The sequence below is a fragment of the Mytilus californianus genome, unplaced genomic scaffold (genome assembly GCF_021869535.1).
Source record: "Mytilus californianus isolate M0D057914Y unplaced genomic scaffold, xbMytCali1.0.p SCAF_15, whole genome shotgun sequence".
Classification (NCBI taxonomy): domain Eukaryota; kingdom Metazoa; phylum Mollusca; class Bivalvia; order Mytilida; family Mytilidae; genus Mytilus; species Mytilus californianus.
Window position 1 is genome coordinate 28,864,742 of NW_026262637.1, and position 15,265 is coordinate 28,880,006.

Sequence of the window (15,265 nt, forward strand, 5' to 3'; positions counted from 1 at the left end):
AAGTAATAAATAAATAAGTCGAGCCTTAAAATGTATATTCAAATAGTAGCTGTATAAATACACTTTTCTATTCACAACTATCCAACATTGCTTTCAATTGACTTTTGCAAAAATCTACACACAATTACATATTTTTAATAAAGATGTTTTAACATCATCATTATCTTATTCTATTCACAGTCAATTATTTCAATTCAAAAGAAAACAAAAATTCAGCAACATTTTTTTGGTGACCAGACAGCGGTCTTGGGTTCACGTATTGCTTTTCTTTTTTTTAAAGAAAGCAACTTGTTTCCTTATTGGGAAAACATTGAACGATAGAATTGGTAAAAATGAAAGAACTGCCTTTCATAAATACTTCCAAAATATCAAACAAAAATAGGGGGTTACGGTTTTTGTTTTTCTAGAAAAATTAAAAAACACAAATTGTCTTATCAAATTTAATATTATTATCTGCCCTTGATTTTGAAAGGATTTTTATGAAAATTTAAATGCACTTAACAACTATTATATTTATTTAAAAGTTTAATCTTGAATTTCACAGTTTTAGATGTTTCTGTTGTATATTGAGTGATACTTGGTAATACATTTTTAAACCAAAGAAGTATTTTTGCAACATGCCCAGAAGGGATTCTCAAACTACATCTTAACCATTTCTCATGTTCAAATGGGTTATATGTTCATCACTCAAAAATCCCTATGCCACTTTAATTTTATACTGAGAAACTGCATTTCCTTAATGATATTGATGCATTTTGTTAAATCGGGTGCTCTTGAAAGTTTATACATATACGATCGTTAAGAAAATAGTGCATTTTTCAAATACGAACATATTTATCTATTATCTCAACGTCTTTTTTATACTTTTCTAAAGTAGCCAAACATCAGGTAATTTTCCCCGGTTCTCAATTAAGTCATAAGCGTTCGTTATAACAATATTGGTGAACGAAGAAGATTATCGGTTTGTCAACGTCGAGCAAAATTACGCAACAAATTGTATTACACAACAGCATGTATTATGAGAATTATTAATTTTTTCAACTTGCAAAACTTAAATAGGTAATTACAAATGTTATTGCGTCAAAAAGTGCAAAAATAACCAGTTAATTACCATGGACAGAAATATGAATAAGGCGATCTTGCGATTATATGCAAAATCAAATGTTTTCGTTACAATCATGTGAAAAAATTATTGCAGCATGATTTCCGTTCCATCTACAAAATTGAACCTGTTTTTGCTTAGAATAGCTGTTTGGGATTATGCACGGAGTAAAAACAACCCTTTAACAAGATCAAATTAAGACACATATTGAGCTCGGTATATTAATACAATTATAAACCAGTCAATAAGAGTTAATATTCAAAATTATTAAATCTTGAAAAACATTTTTCTCTGAAATCTACATATAAAAAAATTTGTACCTGGGCAGGCGTGCCTCCAATACCAGTATCAGCATCTCCACTACTTGCTGTTCCTGTTGTCCATTCTATTTTATTGTAGTTGTAAATCACAAATGTACTTTCAGTGTCAGTTATCAGAATACACTGAAACGTATTTCTCTAAAATATGATAAAGAATTATTGTTTTTTTATTTAAAAAAAAATAAATTTTGATACAGATTGGTTGAATACTAGTATGTCAAGCAGGGACAAGACTTACTGATACTAGTTGGAATCTTTCATTTATGTCATTAAAAGTTTTCTGTGCGGTACACCCGGTCAATTAAAATAGCATGACACATTCATCGCGATGACTTTAACTGTCCTGCGATAGAAAGGGCATGGTTATAAAGCTAGTCTCATGATAGATATCAGCAGCCCTTGTTCGATAAAGTCGTATGACCTCGATATCACCAGTAGATACATTCCCACTGTTTTCTTCAAAATATGTATAAATATCAAACATTTCATTAGAACAATCTGAAAAAGTCTGACTTCTCAAGAAATTTGTTTTTTCGCGACCTTTGGGAAATGACCGATTTCACTTTTAAAAATAGATTACAAGTTCACATTTTTTCATATCTATCATTTGCTAGGATCTTATGAAAAATGTATGTCAGCAGTATGCACAGATGGAATGTGAATGAGAAATTGTTTTATGACAGTGCCTTGTTTGTTTCTGAAATCAAAATTGGTACGCAACAGTAATGGTTAGTACAGAATACTTGCAAAACACATGTCAAACAATAACCTAATTATTAACTCCATCATCAATAGTTTATTACAAAATGACCTCAATATTAAGCACTTCAAGAAACTTTATTATATAGATTATACATAAATCAGATATAAAAACCCAACAAACCTTATTAATTCCGACATCTGATGCTCCAAAGAATGGAACGTTTTCCCAGGTAACAATGTACGTCCAATTTGCTACAAAATGTTTCATTATTGGAAAATACTTCCGTACTTCAGATGTTGCTTTAACTTTATCAGTAGATTTCGTAGATTCCCTGTTCCAAACATTGCATGTTGAACCACAATTCCTTGTTTCTATATCCGTCCAAAAAGGTGCAAGTACAATTCGTTCTCCAATTTTAGGAAATGCCTCTGATGTGAAAGTTGAAATTCCTTTTTGAAACGATATCAACCCATTTGTATTTACCTAATTTAAATGAATAATTTGACTATTATAACAGGTAAATTGAACTTCATTCGTATTTGTTTCGTCCAGGCATATATAGTAAAAACTGCAAAAAGCGTGTATCGAAATAGCATAATTTTAGACTACAACAGAAAATAATTTTTAAAACAGGTAAGTGCATGCATTGGTACCATTTAAAGAGTTGTGAACTGTATTTTGATCTTAGATATAGCATAAAATTGAGAATGAAAATGGGAAATGTGTCAAAGAGACAACAACCCGACCAAAGAGCAGAAAACAGCCGAAGACCACCAATGGGTCTTCAACACAGCGAGAAAATCCCGCACCCGGAGGTGGGCTTCAGCTGGCCCCTAAACAAAAATGTGAACTAGTTTAATGAAAATCGACGTCACACTAACAACATATTTAATGATAATTTAAATGATGATTTTAGACTAATTTTTGACAATATATCTGATAAACTCGACGACTTTTCGTTTCCTATTGTTAAATTTCGTTTACTTTATGGAGATGGTCTATTGGCCTTTTCTTCTGAAGTGTACATTTTTCAGTTGGTTAAATATGTATGAATATGATGAAGACATAACCTTTCGGTTGGTTTTATTGGGGTCTGGAGCTGGCATGTCAGTAACTGCTAGTAGTCCTTTGGTAATTTATGTTACTCATTGTCATTTTGCTTATTTTCTTCTGTTATCTATTCTAACATCGGACTTGGACCTCTTTTAAACTGAAATTTACTGTGCGTATTGCTGTGTGTTTGTTAATTCAACATTGGCTAGAGGTATAGTGGGAAGGATTAAATCTCACAAAACATGTTTAAACCCGCCGCAATTTTTGCATTTGTTTTTTTTTTTTTTTTTTTTTTGGTTCATTTATATGTTTCAGAGTTTAGTGTAGCGTCCATTTCGCTGAACTAGTAAACATTCTAGTGTAGCTGCTAGTTGAAGCCCACCGCCGGGTGCGATTTTTTTTCTCGCCACGTTAAAGACCCATTGATGGCCTTGGGCTGTTTTCTGCAGCTGGTTGGTCGGGTTGTTGTCTCTTTGACACATTCCCTGTTCCCATCTCTAAACAAATCACCTATTTATAGTGTAAGGCAAATCAAGTACATTTTTGTCGTGGGAATGAACAAGATCATGTCTTCAAACTTCTATTTATGACTTTGCTATATAAAATTTACTCTAAAGTGCTGTCATCGATATAAGAGGTGATGACGTCAGGATTTTATTTCAGCATGCTTCTTACTAGGAGCTTGTTTTCAGTGACTATGATAATTCTTTGATGAGGGATGGTTTATTATTGTTTTATTTGTACTTTTACTTGTGTTTCTGTTACCCATTATACGGTTATCGTAGAGTTGGGAGTTTATCCCGGACTGATGGTTATTTCCTGAAATGCTACTTAACGGCACTTTATTGACTACAATTGCATATTTGCGTTCTTTTATGTACCCGTTGTTTATCCACAATATTTTGTCATATCTCGCATGTTTTTTTGTCATTTGAAGAAATGGATGTCTATGGATTTTTTTAATCTTTGGTTACATTAACGGTACCCATTTTACTGTACCTTACGTCCAGCTTTTGTTAGGCCAAATAAATGGCGATTTTCGGCTTCATATATTGTAGATATTGAGTTGGATTGCTTTCTGACGTAAATCCATGTCTCTTTTTATTAAAATCAAAGTAATTTGTTTTTTTTAATAAACTACTAAACTTACAAACAATTTGCTGTGATGTTCGTAAAAGAATTTAAAGGCAATTGAAATGTTTTGTACATCTGAATGTTGATCATCATTAGGAAACAGCAAGGCATCTCCTTCCGAATGTCCAAAAGAAAAGAATTCAGATTCAGGAACAAAACATAGCAGTTTGATAGGTAACAAAAAAAAATCACTAGTGGAAGCATCATTTTCTGTTAAAAATAAAATGTAAAAAAGGAATTATATTTATATATACTAGTACAAATAAATATGTTCGCATGTTTTTACATCGGTTTACTACTGTTGCCTAAGTAAAAGACCATTTCTCCCTGCAAATGACCGGAAAAAAAACATTCAATCGACGTTCTCGATTTTTTAAAATTAATTGAGCCTATTTAAAATTTTGACATGTAATCAACATTCATTCTAAACACACAAATTCTCTCTACATATCACAAAAGTTTCAAATTTTTTCATAACGCACATTTATGTAAGTATGTTGCAAATACATTTCGTTAAAATATAATCTATAGATTGCCTAGCCTTTTTGTGGCAAAACGTTTTAGAATTTTCTGCTTTTAATGCTCTTTAACTTTGTATTTGTTATTTGTTATGGCTTTTCATATTTTGGATTTGAGCGTCACTGATGAGTCTTATGTAGACGAACAGCGCGTATCGCGTACAAAGCCTGGTATCCTTTATGATATTTTACGAAGGAATGTGCAGAATATCACGATATCTCTTTTCATTACCCTGATCTGCTGAACACCGTTGAAAAGGAAAAAAAAAACGCCAGCTTTCAATTTAATAACGTAGAGGAATGGAAATCAGCATTGTATATTTAATTTTATTCAAAATATATATGATTTAGTAAGACATATGTTTGTTATTTAAATGACAATCTATGCTCTATTTTAAATGAACAATAGATTACAAATGAAATTAGTGGCAGCAGTAGTTTGCCGATGTTAATATTTCATAAATCCATTATGAACATACAAATTCAGATTAAAAAAAATATACTGTGGAAATAGCATTGAACGTCAAAAAGGAACGAGTCTTGGTGCATCGACATGAGATTTGTGAATCAATTGCAATTGCAAATCCACACTCAAAATATCACAATAAGAAATTGGACACAATCGTTTGTTTAACAGATCAGATGACTACTCTGGTATCTTTAAAAGATATAAGACCGCGAAAACGTGTCCTAGAGAACAGAAACATAGACACATCGTATTGGTCAACAACCAATTCGTGATGATGACCGTAAAATTTATGAAGTGTCAATTATTCCTCATATCCTTTTTGTATCCCTTTATTATGTGAGGAGTACACCCGATAAAGAAGTCGTTATAAGGAGAAAAGCACGAACGTAACGTATCAATTGAGACATGTAAACGCCATACGATGGGGAAGAGAGAAGATTACTGCTGAGAAAGAGGAAGTTGACAATTTGAAAGTTCAAATCATCACGTTTGTCATATATTCTAGTTGGTCAGGAATGCTCAAACCATTATATTTGAAAGCCAGGGATGGAAACGTGCATAGAATCGTTAGGAGCTATATGACCAAAATGTACCTAAAAAGAATTGCCAAATTCATCTAAGCTCAACTTTGCCTGAGAGAGTTCGAACCTTATAGTTCTTCACGTATTTAGGTCTTGTACATCCTTTGTTATCAAATGTTTAGGTTTAAGCGTTCCTGATAATGGTAAATTCATAAAAGCGCTTCGGACGCACGAAACCAATTAAGTGTTATTTTCATTTACTTTCATAAATTCATAATAAATTCTAATATGACGTGCTTCTTTCTCTTTGTAAACAACACCGTGATAAAATTCTCGATATATCTATACTTAGCGCAGACTCCGAGATGTATATAATAATGGCTGTTAAAATATACCTCCAACGTAAATACACATGTATCGTAACCTATGTGCAAACGCTATGTCGATTTCGCTGTGTTAAAAATTACAATAAAAAAAAACCTACAAAACCTTTATTCTAATTCTGAGGCATAACAAAAAGAACTAATGCATTAGAGATCGGAAAAATGTACAAAATCAAAATAAATTAAAATTCCGCAAAATTCCATGAATGTTTTTGACGCATTAACGTCATTTCAAAACATGACGTCATACGAATGAAAACGACAAAGCTGAAGGGTTTTCCATTGCGTTTACCTTCTAAACTCGGATAATATTGCATTAAAATAAAATTTTGAGGTAGGTGTTACTTTTTTTCTATTCTATTGCATTATTCGCACATTTACTGATTTCAGCAAGTCAACATGGCGGCTCCTTGGTTACAAAATGTCAACAGTGAATTTGACGGTAGCTTACGAGAAAAAAAATGTAAATTAAAAATGGCAAATGTTGGGTTTGAGAATTAAAAGAATCAATCACATTTTTTCTATCGGTTATTAAAGAAATGATTCATGCAAGCTACAGATTTATTAGATATTTTTTACATTTATCTAACAGTGGGTAAAATAGAACAGCCACACACACGGAATACCCACCCTCGCTTCGGTTTTTTAACGACAATATTTGTCCTATTAGAATCGAAATACTTCATCGGTCAATTTGGTTACTTAATTTGATAGTTCCTTAAACTAGGATTTCACTAAAGAATTTCTTACTTATGTGATATGTTTAAGTTGCATGTACATAATTAATTCAGTGAAAACTTAGAAAATTATGAGAGAATATTATCGGAACCTATATGTATATGTATACAATTTGAAATATTAACTAATTTACTCACCCATGCACAATTTTGTTTTAGTTCTTTGCAATGACTGTTTTTTCTGACGTGCTAAGGGTTGAATTAAAGGTTGGGTGTATTCAAATTTCGTTATATTCAAAAAATTAAAATGCCAAAAGCCATATTGGAGCTAGGTTGTAGTAATATGAGAAAGCACTTTTTTAAAAACAAGATCTTACACTAATGTTGCTCCGAGTGACAAGAGTATTGGAGCATAACACGAAATAGAAAAAAATAATAAGGGTCTCAATTTCTTGAGGGGAGAAGCTTATGAAATCAAAAGAAGGGGAATTCATGTTATCGCATATAACATTACCTGAGCAAGACTTGGTGTTTTTTTTTTTTTTAAGTTTTTCAAGGAAAACTGCATTCTTCTTATTCACTGTATGATAAAATCATTCATGCTTATAAACTTCCTGGTCTACATTTAAAAGTGATCATGTGTCCGTCATTTCGATTTTTAACCCATTTACAGTGACATTATTCAATATATATACTAACTATAGTAAGAGTTTATTGTATCCATTTAAATGCAACAATGATAACAACAATCTATAATTTTAGACACACTTGTTAAATACTACAAACGGTCCATTATTTTTACATGTCCAATAAACCATCGACACACGACTCCATTGAAAAAAGAGACGTACAAACAAAGACAAAAAAAAATACAAACAACACACCTAGATTACATGACTTCGTACAAAAAGCACACAATGTGGATGGGTTTAACATGTTTATACATGCGTACAAACCCACCCTTTACCTATTTAGACCGTATCTCGTAACACATAATACAAACAATAAACGTAAACCTGTACAGTGCAGCTACCAACAGGATGACCATTTAATTGACCAAGGAAACAAAAAACACACATAATTTGGAAAGCAGGGTCAAAATGTGCTCGCTACTGCAGGAAAAATGCCAAAATATCTTCAACTGTTGGTTGGATACCGAACCTGCATTAAGCGCAATTAAAAAGCTTGAAACAAAAATATCAACTGAAGGTGATGGTTAATGTTATTTAATTCATTATTCAATGTAAATCTGATGGATCTTTTCTGAGTTTGATCATAAACTGTGATTCATAACAATACAGGAACAAATCTGCTATAATCATAACCCCATTGTTATCTTTTCTCTACTAATGATATCAATCAGTCTTTGATACTGAAAAAACTTATCACCACCACGTGACCATTTTGGAAAAACTAGATCTTTTTTTTTAAACCGATTTCTATGTCGTTTGTTTATCTGCATCGGATAAGTGCAGCTATCCATCGAGTTAAAGTTCAAAATAAAGTTCGAGTTACTGTTCAGTTATTTGATATGAAAAAGACATGCGTACATTATGGGGTACTGGCAGACAAAAATGAGAAAACAAAGTACTAAAAATAATCATATTTCGGACATTAGGGTGGTATTCCATCACCACGTAGTCCGCCCGTTTTTTTCATAGCTCTCAAATGGAAGCGGTATTATAGAAGAAAAATCAAAAAGGGTTCCATGGAACCCTGTGTATCGCCTGTGATTGATGCTGCCAGTGTAAATTTGTAATGTTGACTGTAAAAAGTCAATTTATCATAAAATGTTTTTCTTTAAATGCTTTTTCTTGATCTTGAAGATTAGTTTCTGTCCAATGTGTTCAAGTTTTATATTAATCCATGAAAGTTTACAAATATATCATTTCAAAATATTTTAAATATTATAAATGTTTACTGCCAAAATCTAATATAGAAATAACATTTTGTGGTATGATTGCCAATGAGAAAACTCTCCACTTATATATACCAAATGACGTAGAAGTTAATAGCTATAGGTCACCGTACTGCCTTTGACAATGAGCGTAGTAAGCTATAAAAGCCCCCGAAATGACAAATGTTTGTGTGTACTTTTTCTCATTTTTTACCCCCGTCCCCCATAATGTAGACATTCTCCTCGGTTCCCTTTCCAAAAGCCCAGCCCTGTGTGATAGAAAGTTTATATACGAACTCATATCAAATAACGCTAAATCTAAATGAGACTCAAATTTGAAGTTTACATCGCATCGATCTATACCTCAATAGCTGACTCGAATTCTTCAAAATTGAATTTGAATTGTACCTCGAACTATACATTTAAATATGACTCAAACTCGAAGTTCAACTCGAAACTCAATTCTTCTAACTAGAACTTTAATTCTAATTATGGCTTGATTTCTAACTCGAACTCGAAGACCAACTCTAAGACTAACTCGAAAATTAAACTCGAACAGTAACCCGAACTTTAAATTGAACTCTAACTCGATGGATAGCCACACTCATCCGAGGCACATAAAACAAACGACATGTAAATCGGTTTAAAGATAGAACTATTTTTCCCTAAATGGTCACGTAATTTTACCTCATCAAGTAATGTGATATCCACATCAAAGAATGACAGAACCACCAATCTCCTGAGCAGAGATCATATCCGTTCTGTTCTATACTACATAACACTACATAAGTGAAGTATTGCGAAGCACGTATGGAACGGATATGAACTCTGTGCCGGAGATTGCAGAACCACACCAAATACTGGAACGATGACATCATGCAGTGTAAATATTTCAAATTTTGAAACATCATTAAGTAAATGAAACTAAAAAGGCCATATAAAGAATTGCCAAATCATCATTACGAAATAACAAAACCATATCATGTAATGAAACAACTACATTACGATAGCCCACGTACACATCAAGTAATGTTAAAACCATATTGCCTAATGACAAAACCACATGAAATAATGTTGAAATCATAATAAGTAATGACAAAACCATATTTGATTAATACAAAGCCATATTAAGTAATGACAAAACCATATTAAGTAATGACAGGACCATATCAAGTCAAAGACAAAACCACATCATGTAATACATCATTAAGTAAATTAAGTAAATATAATGACTATACCATATGAGTATTATCAAAACATCATAAAGTAAAGTCAACACCATATTATGTAAAGACAAAATATCATCAAGTAATAATAAATATAGAATAAAGGACTTTTTGTTTTTGATACTGACTTTATCACGATAAAATATTAGGTGAGCCCGAAGTCATTGAGGCCAAACAATCTGACGAAATGTTTTATAAGTGTATCTGGACAAATTACCACATAACGTAATGTCAGAGTACCACAAAAGACAGCTGTGGCGTTCCATATATATGCCGCATGCGACCTGTCGTTCTTTGCGGACACAGCTCAACACCAGTGCTGTTCAGCGATTGCTTTTGCTTTTGTCCAGATAAACCTTTGAAACATTTCGTCAGTATCAAAAACAAAAAAAGTCCTTTACTAAATTTTTCCATAGATATAAAAATTTGGTTTTGGGAGTTTGGTTGTACCTGTAGAAAACTTATTTTTAACGGGATAGCAAATCCTAATTTTTACGGAGATGTTGTTTACCGAGCCCGAAAATTTTGATACGATCCGGGTAAACTTATCGATCTTTTAAATAAACTTATTCTAAAAGGTTACTAATTCAACACCATAATTAGATCTATGAATATTGTTTTTATTTGTATTTTAAAATATTGATTTTGTAACCAGTAAATTTAAATCAAACTAAATATTATTTTTATATACATATGCACATATATGGCTCTACAATCTATCGATATGTGTATCTTGGCATTGCACAAGGTCATGTTTTTCTCTGACTGTTAATGACGTCTTTACACTAAATCCATTTGATGTTGGATGTGTACTGATTGATATTTTAGTCTTAGATGCATGATTTTTTTTTTATTAGTTGTTATTAACTTTGAACTAGCTGTCAGTAATTGTGAGCACTGTCAGATCTGTATTTAGTGTATTTTTGTTGTGGGGATATATAAATAACCTGCCACGTCCACTCTGTGTTTTTGTTAGATGTATTTCTGCTTTGTATCGATATGATGGGTTTAGTCCTTTTCAAATGATTTTTATAGTATGTTCTTATGTTGTACTGTTACTCCACTGTCCCAGAGTAGGGGGAGAGTTGGTGCGCATTCAAACTATTTTAATCCCGCCACATTCTGTATGTGCCTGTCCCAAGTCAGGAGCGTGTAATTCAGTGGTTGTCGTTTGTTGCTGTATATCATATTTGTTTTTCGTTCATTATTTTGAACATAAATCAGGCCGTTAGTTTTCTCATTTGAATTGTTTTACATTTGTTATTGCGGGGCCTTTTAAAGCTGACTATGCGGTATGAAGTTTACTCATTGTTGAAGGCCGTGCGATGACCTATAGTTGTTAATTTCTGTGTCATTTGGTCTCTTTTGGAATGTTGTCTCATTGGCAATCATACCACATCTTCTTATTTTTATATTTATTCTATATATAAACACATCACATTTTGAGTTCTGAAGAGCAAGAGTTAAAGGTTTTGTATAGCTTAATACATGAAGCGCAACAACAAGTGAAACAATAAAACTGCTATTTTCCACCATGTTCATAAATGCTGGGCTTTTATACGAGCATCTGTTACCGTGCTTTTATTTCTTACGTGTTCAAGTGAATATATTATATCCGTATACTTTGCTATAAATACAGAGAGAGTGTCAACCTTTGTTGTTCATCTAGTCTCACAAAGTTTAGGTAACTGAATTTTGGAAACAGCGTTTGCCATGTTTTTGTTACTTTCATTCGTCTCATGATTTGCATTCCCACTTACATATTCGATCTATTTTGCATCGGGAAGATGTCGTTTTAAAATTGAACACCTCTTTGGACTACCACCAAGAAACCACTTTAGTTGATTAACCTCGTCAATCATAACTACACTTTTGCAAGAGGGTGATTTTGAGACGTACATGATTCGAATTTGTCAGAATTAGAGGTCTGATCTGTAAATTAAAATACACAGATATTGAGGAAGAAGAGAAAACCGTAATGAATAAAAGTAAATGTGTTGTATACGTCAATGAGTCAGCAAACCAACAACAAAAATAAAAGCTACATAGAGAGACAACATACAATGGAGAGGGGTACACAATATGTTAAGTTCTTAATCTTCTTGATGTCTACTAAAATTGTGAATAAAATAAACAGATACAATCAAGGATCAGCCTTTCACATCAAACACTCTAAATACTCCCCTCCTTAAAAAAAAGAAGAAAAAAACACTAACATGTGTAAGGCAAGTGAATATGTGGCGAGGTTAAAATAGTTTTTCAGATCTCAACACTCCCCTTTTTAAATCTCGATAGGTGGATTTGCAAAAGAACAACACACATAACAATCGAACAGGAAAAGCATTAAAAATTATATGCAAAGTATAAGAAAAGAATCGTTATTGATACCCCCCCCCCCCCCCCCCAGAACAAGTACCCAAATGCAACACCCTATGCGTTAAAACAGATATGCATATGGCTTTTAAATTAAAATATAAAGTCTTCGAAAATGGTTGGATTTGTTTTCAAAAAAATCAAATAAATATTTTCGGAGGGAAATCGGACAAAAACTGAACTGGGTGTTTATTTTGTGATATGTGAATAAAATTGAGAATGGAAATGGGGAATGTGTCAAAGAGACAACAACCCGACCAAAGAGCAGAATACAGCCGAAGGCCACCAATGGGTCTTCAACACAGCGAGAAAATCCCGCACCCGGAGGCGTGCTTCAGCTGGCATGCCTATATAAGTATTGATATTAATTCGAAAGGAACTGTAGATATCAAAATTCCCTTTCTTACTTTTTTTACAAAAATTATTGAATAAAGTCTACCTGCTCCTTCCGTTGAAGTCGATTGTAATGTGTCGTTATCCTGTCTTCTCCCCTAAAATTTTGACTCACTTGATTTCTTACGAGAACAAGATCTTGAATTTTCTAATCCAGACATTACGAAGTGAGTTTACCTTTCTAACAAAATCTAACCAAACTCTCGGATATGAGGGTCTGGATGGGGGTCCTTCATTGCTCTTTTCTTTATTTTTTCTTTTGCCCTTAATTCTGCACTTTTTAATCCAGGTTCAATCCACTATTTTCTACATAAGAAAATGTCTGTACCAAGTCAGGAATATGACAGTTGTTATCCATTCGTTTGATGTGTTTAAGCTTTTGATTTTGCCATTTGATTAGGGACTTTGCTTTTTGAATTTTTCTCTAAGTTCAGTATTTTTGTTATTTTACTTTTTACCCATTCTCTATTTTGTTAACCACATCCAGATCCTCTTATATATATAAGTACCACACGAGTAATTGAGTATCACCGACACGGTAACGGCCCCGTCAAATGTACACAATGTGCATGCAATTCTCGACATCTTAAGGAAATATATTTTAGAATCATCTTTACTTTGTGGGTTACATGTTGTACACAAATACACTCGTGCTCTCTCTTTCTCATAGATATTTTTTTTTTGTCAAAATTTAAGTGAGGCAGTTGCCTCATTGCCTCAAGGGAGGCTACGCCTCTGTTCGGTAATGTCACAATCGAGAAAATGAGCATAGGATTTTGTTTGCAATCAATCATATCCATGGTAATCTGGGATACATGTATTCCATAACGGTTAACCAAATCATGATGTCGTAAAACTTTAAACTCATTTGACCTCCATCACTTTCATCCTATGCACAGAATTTTGACTGTATGAGCATATATGATCACTATCCATTCTGGCCTACGTTGTTCAATATTGATTTCATCTAAACCTCTTATCGATCTGTTCTAATGACTATTAATATATAATATTGGTAAGTATTAGAACAAAAGATACGATTTTTAAAATAATATAACGAACAACAAAATTGTTTAAAAGTCAAAGAAAAAACATGCTGCCTAATCGTATGGAAATCGAAGAACACAAAAGTAACAAATTTCAAATGTTCTACTTGCTGAAAACAGTTAAAACAAACAGTTTCAACGAACTTTAACCATTAAAACACGTTAGCATTGCTGAGCCATAAAACTTTGCATATAAATTATAATTTTATAAAAGTAAACGAAATATAAACCAAAGTATACCACGTCTTGTATACATTATATGCTTTGGTAAATCGATAAAAGGTTTTATATAACTTCAATAATTCATAGATTGTTGTAACTAAAGCTTATTTTATATTAAACTTAAGATACAGACAAAGAAAAGTACGAAGACATCGTTAAAATTATACCTTAAATTGTTTTATGTTATTCATCAATAAATAAACATATGAACAAATTGATTCCGTGTGTGCACTTCATTCCACCAACAGTTTGTTCTACCATACGTTTAAATAAGTTTTAAATAACTATCTTATTGAACTTCTTCTTAAAATTAGATTTGGTAGAATATGTTAAATATATGGTCGGTCTTTTATATAAATGTACGATCTGAATAACAAAGGTAAAAAGTAAAAAAGTTACCAGACAGCAATCACAGAATAAACAAAACAACCCGCGAAACACTAAACAGAAAACTATAGATAAAGCCTGATAAACCCTGCCAAAAAAAAACCGGAGATGAAATCTAAAAGGGACAGCAGCATGTGCTCACAAGTCAGTTGAAAATAAGATCTAAATTAACAGAAAACCATCGAAATAGATGAAGTTGCAATTAAAATTATCACATTTATATACGAATGGGGGATAACTCTGCTTTCCTTGAAAATTGCATAAAACTAAATAGGGTTATTTCTCTTTCAGTTTGTATAGCTCTGACTTGTATTTGATTTCACTGATGAGTCTTGTGTAGATGAAACATGCGTCTGGCATACCGAACTATAAGCCTTTTATCTTTTATGAGTTTTAACAATTATGAAAAGGGGATATTGAGCACTCGGTATGCGGTTAAAGATGTTCATAATCATTTGAATATGAATTTGTTTTTCGTATTTCCTATCTATTTGCATTAATTTATCAATGTTGGCAACAAGATTTGTATGTTTACTGCTTTGATACGATAACTGTCCTTGAATTTTTACTAGTAAACATTTTTGTTCGCTATGGAGATTCCGTATATCGTCAAGTTATCGGAATTCCAATGGGGACTAACTGTGCACCACTTATTGCGAACATGTTTCTGTATTGTTATGAGTTATAATTTATGACTAAAATCAACAAAGACCCATCGAAACAACATCTGATACAAAAATTTAATAACAGTTTTAGATATTTTGATGTTATATTGGCTCTCAATAATGACGACTTCAGTATGTACACTAAATAGATTTATTCTGCTGAAATGAAGTTGAAT

At 32.4% G+C, this 15,265-nt stretch overlaps 2 protein-coding genes across 3 annotated transcripts in view; both read right to left on the reverse strand.

Annotated features, from left to right (window-relative positions):
- The window catches only part of LOC127725814 (uncharacterized), a 227,891-nt gene extending 220,462 nt beyond the window's left edge, over positions 1 to 7,429 (reverse strand). Inside the window, exons 1-2 of one of the 2 annotated variants that reach the window (XM_052233103.1) lie at positions 7,395 to 7,429; positions 2,306 to 2,608 (exon numbers count right to left, since the gene is read on the reverse strand). In XM_052233103.1, coding sequence (XP_052089063.1) covers positions 2,306 to 2,392 — 87 coding nt within the window. In that variant the 5' untranslated portion in view covers positions 2,393 to 2,608; positions 7,395 to 7,429. Of the gene's footprint in view, positions 1 to 2,305; positions 2,609 to 4,328; positions 4,480 to 7,394 lie in introns of those variants that run through there. The other variant, XM_052233101.1, reaches the window with a different exon arrangement.
- The window catches only part of LOC127725818 (uncharacterized), a 160,413-nt gene that overhangs the window by 110,535 nt on the left and 34,613 nt on the right, over positions 1 to 15,265 (reverse strand). The gene's annotated exons all lie outside the window — the stretch shown is intronic.